The 18,681-nt window shown below is 35.4% G+C and overlaps 1 protein-coding gene across 2 annotated transcripts in view; it reads right to left on the bottom strand.

The window, feature by feature from the left end:
• Positions 1–2,943: 2,943 nt before the first annotated feature.
• The window catches only part of gnaz (guanine nucleotide binding protein (G protein), alpha z polypeptide), a 67,574-nt gene continuing 51,836 nt past the window's right edge, over positions 2,944–18,681 (bottom strand). For both annotated transcript variants that reach the window (XM_051120418.1, XM_051120419.1), the window contains exon 3: positions 2,944–5,402. In XM_051120418.1, coding sequence (XP_050976375.1) covers positions 5,058–5,402 — 345 coding nt within the window. In that variant the 3' untranslated portion in view covers positions 2,944–5,057. The remainder of the gene's footprint in view (positions 5,403–18,681) is intronic.

Below are 18,681 nucleotides of genomic sequence, written 5' to 3'. Positions count from 1 at the left end.
ACTTTTTTAAACTAGTCTTCGTATTAACGCAGTTATATTATCCATTCAGACTGATTTCTTGACTCGGAACGCGCTCGAACACAGGAGGCGATGCATGAACCAATCACCGCGACCATAACCAGTAATATCCAATCATATCGCGATGGAGGCAATTGCCTCCTCTCACATGACTTTATCACATGTATAGCAATGTGTATTTTAGTTATTTTATTTTTTTTTTTTTTTTTTTAAGGCCTCTTCAGACTTCCTCCAAAGGATTGAGGTTAAGGTCAGTTTGAAAACATCCTGTATTCTCAATTTTTTCTTAATCGAAGCAGATTTGTAAATATTTATAGACATTTGTTTCTGATAGTGTAGATATATAATGAGTTGTATAGTGTGGTCAGGAAAAGCATTAGTGATAAAATGGAGGAGGTGGCACCCACACATGATATAATAGCTGTGAATATCTTGAACAGATTAATTCGAAATGCTTCCTTGGTACATAAACCTTTATTTTGTCAGTTCTGTAGGCTGGTTTGTCCTGGTACTCTAGAATTAGTGGCGTGATAAACAATGGGCCGTGTTAGTAATGACAACAATAAAGGGTCATCAGGGTTTGCCTACTAATTGGTCCATTATACCAGATCATTCCAGCCTCTCTTTCTCCCTCATCTTCTCTTCCGTCCGTCTCTCACTCTCACAGTTCTTTTTACTACAAACCCTCTGCAGACATAAATCAATTGAAGAATAATTTAATTGCACATTTAATTAGCATGTTGATTGCCGTGGTGCAATGCACCATAAATAAAAGCAGCATTGAGCTTCTACTGTTGCTTGAGTGGACTGAATTGACACAGAAGGAAAATCTGATGTCCAGGGAAAATTAGGCAGGAAGAAACAATTTCCTCATGGATTACATACAATGCACTAGCCTGCAGCATATGACATACATGCATGCAAATGATTTATTATGGAGGTAATGCATATGGCCACTCACTAGTGATCTTAGCTGGCCCAAGTTATTGTTTTTAACATTTAATGAGGCTGATAATGCGCTTGATGCTGTGAAAACATGCGTATATTGAAATATGTATCGCTGACCATATGTTGTCTTGCTTTAGTGCACACAGTATAATGTATCTATGCCATGTTATAACAGCATTAAATGCTGTTACTGTAAAAGTACAGGCAAAACGTTTCGATTTACAACATTACTGTTGGATTGCATTGCCTGTTTATGTGAAAAAAAGTGTCAAACACAAGCAATTATGGGTAACTTTGATGACCAAGAATTGCTGATGCCTCACTCACCCCAACACAAGAAACAAACCTGCAGCACAAACAACATTTGCATAATTCTTTTTATTCACTATTATTGTTCTGTTATACTTTATTATTTATTTCTTTGTTTCTTTTTTGGTGGACATCCTGTAAAATCAATCCTGAAGCCCTTGTTTGGGTTTGTTGTACATCGTCATAGCTGAACAGAAGGAGGATTGGAGTGGGATGGACCCCTTTAATCTGTCAATCAGCCCTACATCTTAAAAAGTGAATTCTTTTTTCTTTTTTCTTTTTTTCTTTTTTTCATTGTCTCACAAAGTGTACCTCACATAGTATTTACACATACAGTGGACAACGTCCACTCAAAATGACACCAGAATAGAAAGATTCTGCTCTTTTAAAGATTTTCTTTTCTCTCTCCTTCTCTCGTTGTCTGATTTAGACAAAATTTGAGGAGTAGATCCTCTTTTAATGTTTTCGTGCTGAGTTTAGGTTGCGCTGGACGTAAAATGACTCTTTCTGCACATAAAACTCTTTTCAATAAATACCTCGCAGGAAACAACTGTACAATCGTACACAGTGTTTGACTTTGATATATTTTTGGAGCATGTTAGTAAAACTAAAAATATAAGAAAGCAAAATTAAACTATAATTTATCAAAAACCCAAAGTAACAAATTCATGCATATTTAATGTTACAATATATATATACTTTTTTTGTCCATAAAAACCGAAAAAGTAACATGATTGACGGGCCTTTTTTTATTTACATTGATATTGGCACTGTTTATTTTTCTTTGAATCTGGAATGAACGTTATGAAACACTTAATGCTAACGTCAGTGTAACACTCTCATGGAAAGAAGGACGCTTGCTCTAAAAACTCTGGATTACATCCTATTTTAGGCAAAAGGAAAAAAGAACAAAAAGAAACAAGAAAATAAATTGATTCCTAGGGGTCAGACAGCCGAAAATAAACAACAGTGTGAATGTGAGTAAAAAAGCCATTTGACTCCATATTCAGACAGCGGCAGTTTTCACCTTTGGAGCAAAACCAAATGACATTGTTATATTTTTTGTTGTTGTCTTTTAGGATACTTTTAACCTCTCATATACAATTATATCTTCATATAAACTCTTTATATCATCTCTGAAAGCAGCATTACTTAAATCAGGCAAATCAAAGACCCTATAAAGAAAGACAAAGGAACTGTAAAGGAACAGCTCACCTCAATTACAATTTTATCATCTACTCACCCTCATGTCACTTTAAATCTTTATTTCTTCTGTAGAATGCAAAAAGAGATGTTTAGCAGAATGTCCACGCTGCTCTTTTCCACTCAATGACAGTGTATGGTGAGCAGGGGCTGTTAAGCACCAAAAAAGCCACATGATATATTTGTGTGAGGAAAATCCTCAAATTTAAGTCATTATTCACTGGTAACCTTCTCGAGCTCTCAAATCTCCTTCATGCTCATGTATCTTCATATATCAAGACACATCAAGATTTGCCATGACAGGTTTGACTTGCATATCTTAACCAGTTGCAATGCACAAATTGTGCATATAGCTTAATCCACCTAAATTAAATTTTGCTTCTGGTCTCATCCGCTTGAAATTGCAAAATTGGTGTGTCTTACCATTTTTTTATTATTGTATTATCTTAATTATGAGCGCATTGGTTTGTTGCTTCACTATAGCGGCTAATGAACCAGAAGTCTCGCCCACAGGATGTAATAATGTTGTTGAGGGACAGCATTCTAATGCTTTTCTAAACCTTTAGAATGACAACCTTTGTTTGGAAGATGAAAAAATGGGACAAAAATAGCTGATTTGCACTAATTGAGGAACCTGAGGGACAAGAATCTCATACAGGCACTGGGTTGGACTCTTTTGCCTGTAAGAAACCACCTATAAACTTCCACTAGCTGCCACCTAACAACAGCCTTGCAACCATTTAGAACACACTAGGCAATGGTCAACTTTTTTTCAAATTACAAAAAAAATGTAGGGCTTGTCCCAGTACCCAAACTTGCAGTCTGTGCGCTTGACCACTTGTTTACTTGCATATTTCCTGTATTTGACCCAAGTGGTCAAGTGGGCGTGAAAAACCACAAGTGTCTGTAAAGCTTTTGACACACTTACAACACAATACCGTTGAAATGCAAGTAACTTTTTTTAAACAGAGCTTTAGTTACACTTTTTCCATTTTCAATACTTTGTGCATTTAAAACAAACTTATATCTGTTCACTAGTTCATATGTAACAGGCAACACAATTAATTCATTGTGGTGCCTTAAATGAAATTATAAAAGGATGTTTTTCTACCAATTTATATGTATTATCTAATTCATTTAACTTATACCAGGAAGTTTTTCCTTTCTTAACATTTTTGAGAGTTTTTTGTACATTTTATGAATTCTAATAGGGTTCCAAAAGCGTGCAAAGTTTCTGGCAAATTTCTGGAAACTTTCCAAAAATGTTTAAAAAAATGTTTAAAGTGTTTAAAGTTTCCAAAAAATTCTGGAAAGTTCCCGGAATGGTTTCCAACCTTTACAACTCTAGTTCTTGAACATGATGAATAATGGGATATGCTTAGCCTCATATGCTGCTCTGAAGTGATATTAAAGACAATATGCATTAAGGGAGCTGCTTCAGTCTTGTGCACTTACTTCCTGTTATGTGCACACACATCCACAAAGTGTGGGTATTGGGACAGAACCAACGCCTCATTCTTTTCTTCCCTTGAGAAAAAAAGTGCACTTAATTATTTTTAATGTGCATTTGAAGTGTTCTTCACATTTTAAAAGTTTTTTAGAAAAACTATACTTGCAGATAATATAATATCAATGACTTAAGTGTACTAAAGAGAGTATAGTTTTATGACTCTGTTTCTGAAGTGTACACTTAAGTACACTTTTTAAAAGCACAGTTTGCAATGATGTCAAATTAAAAGTTTTGCTTAAAAATACTAGGGCTGGCAAACAATTAATCATGATTAATCACGAATAATAGCATCCAAAATAAAAGTTTATGTTTACATAAACGTTTTAATAATCTTTTGTCATGCTATTTTGATAAGTTCTAAAGTCCTTGATTATAATTTGAACTGTATAAGTGTGTATCTTCATTCATTGTGATGCAACTAATTTGAATATGTGCATGTGACTTTAAAACATATTCCAAAGTGCACAAGTCAAATATAAAGTTACTTTTTTGGTGTTTTTTGTCATTTTCACCATTCACTCTCATTGTATGTAAAAGAGAAGCATGAACATTCTGCTGAACATCTCTTTTTGTCTTCCTCAGAAGAAAGATAATCATTCAGGTTAGGAATGACATGAGCAAATGAGTGCGTTTTCAGGTGAACTATCCCTTTCATGGACGTTAAGGAATTCCTGCTGTTTGTCAGGGAAGAGAGGAGCAGGGAGATCTGTTTCCAGTGTTTCCATGTCAAACATGTGCTTGACAGCTGATCCCAAAGTCCGTTGTGTGTGAACAAACGTAACGATGGTGTATGTGTGTGTGTGTCTACATACTCATATGTTCAGTGCAAACACATTTATACCAACCTTGTAAAATCCTCTTTGACCTTTTACGTTTTTGACATTGATAAATCTAGCAGGATGGCAGCATGTAGCCCTTTCCTCTGGGCCTCATATGAGTTTCCTGTTTTAACAAGCGTTTTTTGAGGGCACTCAGATCGATCGACAGGCGGGCCTCGTCGTTCGCCAAGGGTTTTTTTTTTCCATACTGTATGCCGCGCCTGCCGCCCCTCTCCCCCCGTCCCCTCGTCCTAGCACAGCCCAATGTACTTGAGATTGTTTTGGATGATCACGTCCGTCACCGCGTCAAACACAAACTGGATGTTGCTGGTGTCAGTGGCGCAAGTGAAGTGCGAGTAGATTTCCTTGGTCTCCTTGTTGCGGTTGAGGTCCTCGAACTGCCTTTGCACATACACGGCCGCCTCCTCGTAGGTGTTTTGCCCCTTGTAGTCGGCGAAGCAGACCGTCAGCGGAATACGCTTGATCTTCTCGGCCAGCAGGTCCTTCTTGTTGAGGAAGAGGATGAGCGAGGTATTGGTGAACCAGTTGTTGTTGCAGATGGAATCGAACAAACGCAGGCTCTCCGCCATACGGCTCTGTGAGGAAACCAAAGACGAGAAATGGTTAGTTGAAGCGCTAACAAGAGACCTGGCTCCCCTTGGAGCTGATGAAATCAGTGGCCTTTAACCTTGAAAGAGAGCAAACAGGGTAACGTATTAAGTTCCCAGATCTAGACGATGGCCTGAATGTCAGTGGAGATGACACAGGACAACAAATCACTACAAGCTGGGACTTTTATTGTTGTCGCAACAGGGGACAGACATTGTGCTTCAACTCTCACAAACTTGCTATTTAAATTCGAACAAGCCTCTAAACCTAAGTATTAAAATTCTCATCTTGCACTGTTTGTGCTACATGAATGATACCTCAAATTGCATGCCTTGTTGAGGGTAAAGTGTGCCATCAGAATTACAATCCTCCCTAGGCAGGCAATAAAACAGGCCAAAAATAGTTGGCATGCAGTGAAAGAGGAACATGAGGGACAAAAAGCTCATAGAGACATTGGGTTGGGCTCTTTTGACAGGAAGCAAACATTTCACAACGTTTCTTCAGATGACATTAAAATTGTTCCATTTGCAGGTGGATTCATCGATCAATGAATCATCATTTGTTTCTTCTCTTGTGAAAAAGTGCACTTAATATGCACTTGTAGTTTAAGAAAAACTGTACATGTAGATAATTTTAATATTAAATATAGTTTAAGCACTTATATAAAAGCATATACAAAAAAAGACATTACATATTATTAAGCAAGCCTGTAACCACCTATCAATGATTTACAGGTAATTTGCCATAGCAGTATGATATTTGTTTTAACGCTTATGACTGTTATAGTGCCAGCTGTGGTCCAATCTCCCTAAAACATTACATGCTTGTTTAGAATCACCTGTCGCTTAGCGGGTTTTGTGAAGTTTTGAGTTTTTGTTTAGGCTTTATAGGATTTTGGGTATATTTGGATGGGCCCCTTTTCTAAATAACCCCGTTATAGCTTTCCAAATGGTAAATTTCAACATTTTTTTTGCTAATTATTGATCTAGAGAGTCTTGGACTGCAGTGTTTTCAGACTGAGCAAAAAGCCTAGTACTAGGGTCATTTAACCGTTTGATTGACAGCAGTGGTTCTAGAGGCAAAGTTGTTTGGAATGATAAGATCTATCATATGATATGAATATCATGCATATGTGTGACAAAGTGCACAATATACAATCATTCACACAAAATGTGACATCGTACCTCCAGTGGCCAATTTCTTTAAAATAAAAGAGTCAAACAGGCCCACCGAGCTTTGTTCCAAACAACCTCCGTTAACCTTGTCTAACAGGTGCTCAAAGTTCATCGGCCTATGGCAGGCATGTTTTTTAGAGATACGCAAATGTCCTTATAGCCACTTGTGGCACTTTGCGTACTGATTTTCATGTTGATAGAACAAACAATTCTGTAGTTATGGCCATTTTTATTTTTTTCTTCTTATAGCACCACCAAGTGCACCTCAGCAACTTTTTGTGTGACCTAGGATTCAGCTCTTAGATACGCATTGTAAGTTTGGCGAAGATATCTCATTCCATTCAAAACTTGCAGCCGTTTTAGTTAAAGTGGCCCTGCTGAGTGGAGTGTCGAAAGTTCAACGTTTTTTGAGAATTATTGATATTTACTCTCCAGAGAATCTTCTTGCACTGATTTGGTTCTGATCGGGTGAAAAACCTAAGACTAGTTCGCAAAAGTAAAAGTAAATCCAAGATACATTACATTTTCACATTTTGTCCGGTCTGTGCCAGGGATTCCATTGAGATAAGACACTTGAGTCTGCGATAAACAGTTTAGGAGTTATGAGCGATTTCATACTTTTGATCTCTGTAGTGCCCCCGTAAGGACAATTGAGATAAGCCTTTGTGACATTGTAGACGGATAGAATACTACTATCCCACTAAAGTTTCAAGTCTCTACAACTTATCGTTTGATCTGCCCAATCAGTTTCACGTGAAGATTGCTAATCCTTGGCCACTCTAACAGTTACAATAGGGTTTCAGTGCTACACACTTGAACCCCAAATAATATTGCTGAAATAAAAGTCCATTTAGGTGTAGTTAATAAGAGCAGTTTTTTTAAAAGGATAGTTCACCCAAAAAGAAAATACTGTCATTAATTACTCACCCTCATGTCATTCCAAACCCATAAGATCTTTGTTCATCTTCAGAACACAAAATAAGATATTTTTGATGAAATCTGAGAGCTTTCTGACCCTGCATAGATAGCAACGCAACTGACACATTTAAGGCCCAGAAAGGTATCAAGATGAATAAAGTCATTATTTTTGTTTTCTTTCTGCACAAAATGTAATCTCGTAGCTATATAACATCACGGTTAAACCACTGATGTCACATGGACTATTTTAACAATGTCTTTACCTTTCTGGGCCTTGAACCTGGTAGTTCTGTTGCTGACTTTGCAGGGCCAGAAATCTCTCGGATTTCACACAAAATAACTTAATTTGTGTTCTGAAGATGAACGAAGGTCTTACGGGTTTGGAATGAGGGTGATTAATCATTTCATTTCAGTTTCATTTTCAGGTGAACTATCCTTTTAACACACTTAATATTCAAGTATACTTAAGTGGGTCAAAAACTTTAGCTAATTACATTTAATATAAATTTGAAATATAACACAGTTGCATTTAATTGCAATTAATATGTGCTTAAGTCTCAGAAAACTATATATTCACTTTTCAACCTGATCTCATGACAAAAACGTGGGAACTTTTCCGACATGACATATTCGAAAGTGAAATGTCCACTGAGTGGAGCTAAAAGAGTGTTAGATTTTCCCCCGGAACAGATGAACGTACATATGATACGTTTTATGTGACGCTGGTTTTGTTTGTGTCACCACAGTTCTGACTGGAAATGTCCATGAGTGGCGCTATAACTCTAATGCTCTATGACGTTTTAAAATAACGTATCATCTGCGCTACACCTAACTCTACCCGACAGTATGAACAAACACAAATGTGGCTTAAAAACGCAATGGCATGTTTTTCTCTCATCTTTTAGCTCTTGCATCATGAGTCATGTTTTCACGGGATTCGTACCCAAGTCCAATTCCATGCTGGCTGAGCTACCGAGCAAGCTCATTACGTCCAGAAAGCGAAACATATGGAGCTGTGTACAAAAACGATTACAAGTACTCACTGTTTTACCGCCTCTAGTGTTCATTTCTGTTTGAAACTGCAGTGATATGTACTTATTGGTACGTATTTTGCGTCTTGCGAAAAGTTCCCACGGGTATGTTTTCGTCATGAGATCAGGTAGTCTGTTTTCACTAAAGTATTTTCTTTAGAACATTATGTACTTCATTTTCTTCAGGGCTTTGAAGTCTTTTTTCATTCTATCATTGTTTTGGCATAATACTCTGCCTGTCATTTGAATGTTGACACATATCATATTATACTTTATCTACAACAGTCTTTCTGTAAACACTGCCAAGCCATAATAGGACCAACTGAAACGAACTGTCCCTTCCTGTAAAAATTAAATGGTATAATAACCTCCTAAACAAGAAAAAAAAAATCCAAAAATATGATTAAAAGCCAAACACAACATAATCCCTAAAAGAAACACACCGAGCTAAAGCAGCTCACAGAATCCCGTCGATTGCAGCAAGCATCATATGGCCAAGCGAGGTTATTAACCTCTATTTCTCTAGCCCCGCTGAGTTCCCTATCTAATTCAATTAGTCACCTGCCCATGTTCAATTACCTTGCTGTGTTTGCCAGGGTAATGCCCATAAAACAAAGGCAGAGGACAGGATGTAAATAACACCCGTGAAATGCGCAGAACCATTTTGCTGGCGACATCAGCTGAGCCTTTTTACGATACCATCATCTGTCCAAGTAATGCATTTTAATCCTTGAAAATGTGCTTTCTGCAAATATTTCATGGTTATAGTGTTTACCAAACATAATTTACTACATTATCTACTTTGGCTGCATAGGTAAGACTGTCAGACCACGATTAAAGAAGGCACATCAAGTCTGCACATCACAGGATATATACATGATAAGCAGTAAGCCGTTATTGATATATAGTGTGCAGCGTTTACCACATTCCGTGTAAGTGGTGTGCGTGCTCCCCTCCCACAGCAATGGCTGCAGGCACGTGGTTGGGACGAGCAGCTTGTGACCGAGGGAGGAATCTGATATGAAGACTGGGCCGCTGTTCGAAAGGTTACACAAAACATCATCGTGCTTTAAGCAAATCACAAGATCATCTACGAGAGTGAGAGTGGGTTTTACAGAGAGATGAATAAAATCAGTGAACTATGTGAAAATGATGATGGAGGAAGAGTTGCTGTGATAAAAAATAATGGAAAGACCTCATCACTGAGCCTCTTTCATAATTTTGGTCTCCTTCTTTTGCCGCAGCACTGAGGTTATTCATGTTGGTCCTGAAGCAACATTCCCATCGAGCAGTCAGATGTGAGGGTTAGGGTTATAGTTTAAGGTTGAAACCCAGTGGTTTTTAACCTTTAGGTCAAGGATCCTCAAATATGATAATTCCCTCGTGATGGATCTCTTTTTTAAAACCTAAACACAGCTACATGCATTCATGTATAAATACTCATTTATACTGTAGACTGAAAAAAAAAGGTTCCCTCAGAAATGTCTAGTAAATGTTTAGATATATTCATACAGAAATGGCATTACTGTAACACACTGAATTAGAGGTGAAATTTGAAAAGAGGAGAAGTGATATTTTGTTATATATTTTGTTAGAGTGTAAGAAAACAATTTAAATATATTATAAAGACCCCCCCCCCGAATATTTTTTTTTAATTCCAAAATTAAATAATTATTAAATAGAAATTGGTGTAGAAACTGCTAGTTAATTTTACAATTAGTTACAAAAAAGGGCAAGTAACTTGCTGAATTAAATGTGACATTATAAAGCAAAAGACTGAAATTGTATTTTCTTGGAAAATGTACTCCAATAAATTTTAATATATTTACAATTTCATTTTTTTTTTTACATATATCTATTATCTTTTATCATATTTTAATTATATATATATATATAATTACTAAAGACAAAGCAAATTATTTTAAAATGAAATTAATTCAATTTATTCTATTTTGTCAAACTAATAATAGATGCCAATTTTTCTAGATTTTTAATATTTAATTCATATTTTAATACATTTCTATGCCACTTTTTACAATAAAATTTCAATTAAATCAATTGTTACTGTTAAAAACTGAATTATATGTGACATTTTAAAGCAAAAGACTAAAACAGTATTTTCTTGGAAAATGTACTTCAATAAACTGTTTTAATTTATTTACAATTTCATTTTTTTACATATATCTTTTATGTTTTATCATATTTTCATTTTATATATCTAAAAAATTCACTAAAGCCTAAGCAAACTACTTATAAATGACATTAATTCAATTTATTATATTTTGTCTTCTTTTAAACTAATAACAGAAGTTAGTTTTTCTAGTTTTCTAATATTTAATTCATATTTTAATACATTTCTATAGCACTTTTCACAGAACAATTTCAATAAAACCAATGAATTAAATGTGAAATTTTAAGGCAAACGACTGAAACAGTATTTTCCTGCAAAATGTACTCCAATAAACTTTGTTTTTATTTATTTACAATTTCATTTTTCCATATATCTTTTTTGTTTTATTTTTTTATCATATACATTATCTTTTTATCATATATATAAAATGCACAAAAAGCCTAAGCAAACTATTTAATTAATAGTTTAAAAATGAATTAATCACAATTAATCACATCCAAAATAAAAGTTTTTGTTTACATAATATATGTGTGTGTACTGTGCATATTTATTATGTATATATAAATACACACATACAGTATATATTTTGAAAATATTTCCATCTATTTAGATGTATATATTTATATTAGAGCTGTCAAGCGATTAATTGTGATTAATCTCATGCAAAATAAAAGTTTGGGTTTGCCTAATATATGTGTGTGTGTGTGTGTGTGTAATTATTATGTATATATAAATACACACAAATTAATGTATATATTTAAGAGAAATATGTACAAAATATTTTTATTTGTATATAACTAATTTAAAAAAAATTATAATAAATACAGATACTTGTAAATATTTCTTAAATATATACATGAATGTGTTTGTATTTATAAATACATAATAATTACACACAGTAAACACACATATATTAGGCAAAATCAAATTATTTATTATCGTGATTAATCATTTGACAGCCCTATATTCATATATTTTATATTATATACAAATATATGGAATATATGAAGATAAATTTTTCTTAAATCTATACGTGCATGTGTGTGTATTTATATACATAATAAATATACACATTACACACACATATGTTATGTAAAGAAAAACTTTTATTTTGGATGTGATTAATCATGATTAGTCGTTCGACAGAATTGGACCGTTCGGACCAAAAGCATGTTATTGGGGAATAAGTGCCATTTTAAAGGTTGTTTTGGTCACGCAAATAACATTATAGGCCGATATATATCTTACAGTATGAGTAATCCTCCATGACATTCAAATGTAATCTTTGAAAAATGGCGCACATAAATTTAATTATTTGAAAAAAAAAAAAAAAAACCCTCTTGTAAACACACATAAACATTTATCCATAGCGTCTAGCCAGCTGTCAGATTGCGAGAGGCTGCGATTTTCGCTGAGGTTCTAGAGTGTACTCATATTCCTACAGAGAGAGGCCCTCCAATGGCTTTGAATTGGGCTTTTTGAAATCAGGTCACACCATTAGCCAAACGTCTCGGCAGATCTTAAGGTGTCCATTAAGCAATCGGGCAACCCAGGGGACGGGGTGGAAGTGCTTTGTTGAAGCTCAGGGTGTTTCCAACTACAGCCTTCTCCAGAGCCAAGTATGGGAGAGATGGAAGGAGAAGAGAGAGAGAGAGAGAAAGAGAAAAGGAGGCAGGAAGCCAGTGGGAGGGGGTGCCCCGCTGAGACACACCGCACAGCGTGACGCCCGGCCTCTCCCTGCGCACTCCAGACACAAGCCTTCATTAGGCTTAAATATTAATAAGGAGGTTCAACAGTGTATTAATGCTTTGTTTCCTGTAAATAAGAACTGTTGGATTGAGACGTCTCGCTCTAGAAAATCCATTTCACTGAAGCCAAGTGAAAATGACTCTTGTCTAGTCTTCTAATAGCCCGGCAGCAACAAGAGAGAGTACATTTCACTATACCTGCTCATAATTGGCACGCTTTGTGTCTCACATTTGTCTCTCATTCTCTTTATTCTGCCCTACTCACATTTCCTTTGTGGAAGATATGAATATTACACAAAGATTATCTGTATTAGAATTTAGAAACACTCTCTGCTTTTCATTAAATTATTATAGGAACTGCATCCCAGGCTCATTATAAAAAATCGTGACTGGCACAACATATTTTTACGCTGCTTGTTGCACGTTTACAACAATTTTCCTAGTGATCTGTCCAGTGAGTGGAGCCAAATGCGAATTTAGTTTTATTCGAAACAGATGAACGAGATGTTGTACACTGTAAAAAGTTTTCATCAGTTTCAACTTAAAAACTTAAGTTAAGCAGCTGCTTTAAAATGTTAAGTTAAATCAACTTAAAAGTACGAGTCATTTCAACTAATAAGTTAAATCAACTTAAACGTACAAGTCATTTCAACTCACTTTATTGTAGTGAGTTGAAATGACTTGTAATTTTAAGTTGATTTAACTTAACATTTTAAGGCAGCTGCTGAACTTAAGTTTTTAAGTTGAAACTTGTAAAAACTTTTTACAGTGTAGTTACCACAGCAGCAGTGTTGCCAAGTCTGCAATTTTCGTGTGGAACTGGGCTACTTTAACACTGTTCCTGTGGATTGTTTTTCATATCTGCGAGCTGAACCTCCCAAATAACGTAATATTTAGCCGCTGGAATAGTAATTTTAGCCCCCGGAATGTGATTTTTAATGGGGGACCTCCCTCAAAACGCAATTTGGCTACTTTTGGGCTAGTTTTGAGTAACAGTTAGGCGGGTTTTGTTGCACAGCAGTTTGGAAATTAAATTTCAATCGGTGGCACTAAAAGTTAATTCACGTTTGAAAATAACATACCACCTACTCTAAACCTAACCAATAGTGCTAATAAAAAAAAAAAAAAAAACGTAGTGTCATTTTACACTATGTGCAAATGGCCCGACTAGTTGGCAGAGGCTATTTACACCAAGCACACCAGTGTGTGATTGTGGTAGTCTAAACTACAAAAGATGACTGTCAAATGTCAGCTCCAGTGGTGTAGATGGTGAAGCGAGTGCTGTAGTCTTTTCCACACACTGTAAAATGTAATTAGTTGACTTTACTTAGAATAAGTGTGGAAACCGATTGCCTTAAAAAAACTAAGTAAAGTGAAATAGGAATAGTATGTTGTACTGACAAATGCTTACTTAGTATAGTTTACTTACACAAAAGTTGTAGTAACTAACAAAGAACTGTTAGGGGTACTTGATTCTTTACTTTAGGTTTACTCTTGACTTAGTATAGCTACTCACTGTAGAGCTGAAGATCTTTGCCCGAACCTGACGGGACCAGACGGTTCGAGGAGGTGAAACGGAGGCTTGCCTCTGGCGATTACGTTTGGGCAACATTTACACAACTTGCAAAATTAGCCAGGTCAGTACTATGCATCCCGGCCAGTAGCAGCAGGGATAAAGAATTATAATTATTAAAATTATAATTTACACTCAATTTGTTATTATTGCATACTGTTTTATAATGTACTACAATACTGAGGTGCAGATAATTGCCAATATTTGCAATAAGTAGTATAAATATCAGAAAATACTGCTATTTTAACATAGTTATAGAATCTATAGCTATTTGAACTTAGTGTAAATAACATCTATCGTTAAGAAAATATGCTATTTTCACTTAGTGTAAATAGTATCTAAATTAAATAGCTTCTATCGCTATGTACATTTAGTGCAAATGGCTGCTGCCTAAAAAACACTTTGAGCTCTTTAATTATAACTCTAGTTTCATGGGACTTGAGTGCTTTGCTTTGCAAGTGTAATGTTGTAAAGTGGAAGCATACAGCTGACTGTCAAGCTATTGTTTGTCTCGATGACAATTCTGGTTGATAAATTTATGTGTTCACAATTGCTTTGAAATGAGTCAGTTCGGCAAATGTGGCTAATATGGTTAGCTTCAAAGCTTCACTGAATGCAGGGAGGCTAAGCTGCCCGGGTTGCTATGGATTTTCTTCCCTGACATCCATGTTTATCAGTAATTGAAACACATGAGTCAGTGTCTGTCTAGCTCCCTTGGCATCCCTCACCATTACTGGCAATGGCTGCAGTAAAATGCAGTATAATGTATCAAAATACTAATTAAGCACAAGATTTTTTCATTTTTTAAAAGAAAATATAAGGTGCTTGTCTATCACGTCATCATGGTAGTGTATTGTGGATGGCTGGATGTTGCTTATCAGTTGCTAGTGTGATCTGAGTGGCTGTTAGCATGTTGCTGCTGTATGCAGTTGCTAGGGTGCTCTATGTGGTTGCTGGGTGTCAGGTATCTTTTTTCATATTTTTGAATCAAATCATGCTTCATATCTGTAACACAATCAATACAGTACAAGTTACACATGCCAGTCACAAATTAGAAGTACAAAATGAGCATTTGTAAAAAAAAAAAAAAAAAAAAAAAAAAAAAAAAAATGTCATCATTTATGCGTTTTGGTTCAGATCACAAGTAGATTATGGAGATACATTCCTGTTTACACCTGGTGTTTTAATCCATCTCTTTTGTCTTACTTTAAAGGCAAAGTCTATGGTTGGGTGAATTAATGGGCTTTTTCTGAACTAACATTGCAAAACAAGTTTGTGCAATTTATATATGAACATGAAAGGAGACAACGGAAAATGATACAGAGCGCAGCAGCTTTCACTTCTGTTTTGATAGCTGAAAAACTTTGCCGAATGCTGTGGGTTTGTGCTAAATTCAGTAATAGTAAGAGAATATTGTGCTTGTTCCACTTTTTTTTTCACCTACAAACCAGACTTTAGCCAGCAAAGTTTAAATCCTGACTGGCTAGAGTGCTTTAACAACATATCCTATAATGTTTAAGATACAGGTCAGTAGGCAAAGAGTAGGGGGTCTTTAGTGGCTGTTCGAATGCATTCAACCACTCAAGTGTCTACAATACGAAAGCAATCCAGTTGAATATGTTTTCGAAAGTACTGCATAGATTGCTTACAAACTGTATACTGTTACTGATTCCAAAATACCTGACAAAGTTAATAACATAATCTGTTTACATTTTAGGTAATATAGGTAATGTAGTAATGGTAATACAATTATATAAATAAATAAAATTAAAATAAACAAAATTATATAAATAAATTAATATACCTAAAAAAATATGATCTTACCTTTGACTTAACTCGTTTATCACATTGATTTAAACATACCATATTGACATATAAATATAATAAGAAAGAAAATGTATTCCATTCGCTGTTATTAACAACATTAGATTACAAAATAAACATTAGATTACGTCAAGGTTTGACAAAAATGGGGTTCGTGAAGGAACCGCAGAGGATTTGTGAGTTTAATGAAAAGCATAAAAATGTAAAATTAACAAATTATTTTAAAATAACAACAATCAAAATAACACTTACTAAACAAGATGAAGTGATAATTCAGTTGATTTTTTTGTGTAAGCATTGTAAAATGTAATATAGTCTAATTATGATTAATTAATTTTTGGAATCTGATTATGGGGGTGTAACGGTATACCAGAGGTGCTCAACCCTGTTCCTGGAGATCTACCTTCATGCAGAGTTCAGCTCCAACCCTGATCAAACACACCTAAACCAATTAGGACCTGAAGGAGCACTTGATAATTACAGACAGGTGTATTTGGTCAGGGTTGGAACTAAACTCTGCAGGAAGGTAGATCTCCAGAAACATGGTTGGACACCCCTGTGGTGCACAAACATGACGGTTCAGGACGTACCTCGGTTTTACCTCGGTTCGATATGGTTTCAGTACAGCAGGATGAAAACAACTAAACATAAATTTTAAACAAAACATTTTTTTTATTATTTAAACAGTGATTTACTGAATAAATTGCTCTTTCTTTAGAAGTAAATTCTATTACAATTAAATTTTTCTTAGGGATAAAAATCTACCTCAGCTTCTGCTCTAAACTACAGGCAACTCTTTTACATTAGTTACAAGTAACAACAGAGCCCAAACTTAAAGTCTTTCCTTGGTTGAAACACTAACTGAGCAATTACGTGAGGGGTGAGATGTTCAATCATGTTTATTTCTTGTACAAACTAGTAATAAAGAGGAAGCGATGAGCCAAGAACTGAACCAAGAACTGAAGTGTTTATACGTGAGCTGTTGCGCCACATTAAAGAGCACCAAAACAGCATTTATTGTCTGAATTTCCTGAAAAAATGTAACAATTTGTTCGGAACACACAAAATTTTTTGGTATGAATATGTGTACTGTTACACCCATAATTACATGTAATCAGTTACTACTGAGCACTGGTTTTTGACTAACTGATACCTCTAGAAGTGATCAAAAGCAGACATGCTACAAATGTTTTAGACCCTGTTTACACCTTTATTTAGCTTTGTCCACCAGTGATTGGATCGACAAAAAACACATCTTAAAAAAACACATCGGATGCTAAGTTCACTTTTTCATGTTGTTTGAACATTAATGTGTGTTGACAGTGTATGTACAAATCTACCGTATAATGATAAAAATCCACGCAGTGGTGTTTAATTAATCTGTAAAAATAATATTCCCTTTTTTAAATCGAGCCATTCTCAGATGCCTGTCGTTGTGCCGTCACACCATCAGAGGCCGCTCCACGATAGTTGATTGACATGAGCGTTTTACCTCAGATCAGCTGTAACAGTCCGCCCTCTTTGTTTTGATCCCGGAGCAGGGATGTAAGTTAGACAGGAATATCTCCGATTGAGCGATTGAGGTGTTGTGTTGCTGGATGTAATAATGAACATAGTGGTCGTCGTTTACTCGCGACATCTGAGCCGCTGAAGATGCAGTGGATTATATTTTTTTGTGAATGGAATGCACCTCCCGATCTACATATATCCGTCTATGTTCACGCAAATCATTCATGATCCAGCTTCACCTACAGCAGAAGTGAGTATAAGGGTTTTTTTATGAATCTTTGCGATCGCCTTTCCTTATAATGTGCTAGTTAGCAAGTTTAGCCACTAAACGCGGCTAAATGCGGCCAAAGTAAACAGGCTCATCACTCCACAGAGAGAAGAGAGGGGCGGGGCAAGTAGAGCTCATTTGCATTTAAAGCAGCCTCGACCAGAATGAGATGATTTTTGCAGAGCTGATTTTGACAAGGTAAAAAGGGTGTTGTTTTACACAACCATTGAGAATTTTTAACCAAAGTATATTATAGACTTTTCATTAAGACCCTAAAGAATCATATCAACTTGTGGAAAATGGGCATCCGATGACCCCTTTAAAGGACTAGTTCACTTCCAGAATTAAAATTTCCTTATAATTTACTCACCCTATGTCATCTAAGATGTTCATGTCTGTCTTTCTTCAGGTAAAAAGAAATTAAGGTTTTTTAGGAAAACATTCCAGGATTTTTCTCCATATAGTGGACTTCAATGAGATCAACGGGTTGAAGGTCCCCGCCGAGGAATAAGGGTTTTATCTAGTGAAATGACTATTTTCTAAAATAATAAAAATGTATATACTTTTTAACCACAAATGCTCATGTTGAAAAAGTCAACTAATGAGTTGTTAGTTCATCTTTGTGCTCTGGTTCACAGGGTGAAAAACGCATTCTCATTTTCTCCTTCAACTTCAAAATTGTCCAACATTGTTGTTTTACCTTTTTTTGTAAAGGGCGTTTGACTTTCTATGCATGTTTGCTTGGAAGTACTGGGTCGGTCCTTCCGTCTACGTCACGCATGACCTTTGGAACGTGATTACGTAATGCGTGAAGCCGAGCTAGTGCAAGACAAGCATTTGTGGTTAAAAATATATAATTTTACATTTTTTTAGAAAATGACCATGCGTTTAAGACTAAATAAGACCCATATTCCTTGGCTGAGATTGTGTAGAACTTTTTGAAATGGCGATTTGGAACTTAAATGAATATCTTGGATGACATGGGGGTGAGTAAATTATTTGGAAATTTTTATTCTGAAAGTGAACTAATCTTTTAATACAAGCTGTAAACAGGGTTTTACTTTCTTCTGTGGATATTCTGAAGAACGT

The sequence above is a fragment of the Labeo rohita genome, chromosome 10 (assembly GCF_022985175.1).
Source record: "Labeo rohita strain BAU-BD-2019 chromosome 10, IGBB_LRoh.1.0, whole genome shotgun sequence".
NCBI lineage: Eukaryota > Metazoa > Chordata > Actinopteri > Cypriniformes > Cyprinidae > Labeo > Labeo rohita.
Note: the sequence above shows the minus strand (reverse complement) of the source record. Positions and strands in the feature narration are given on the sequence as shown.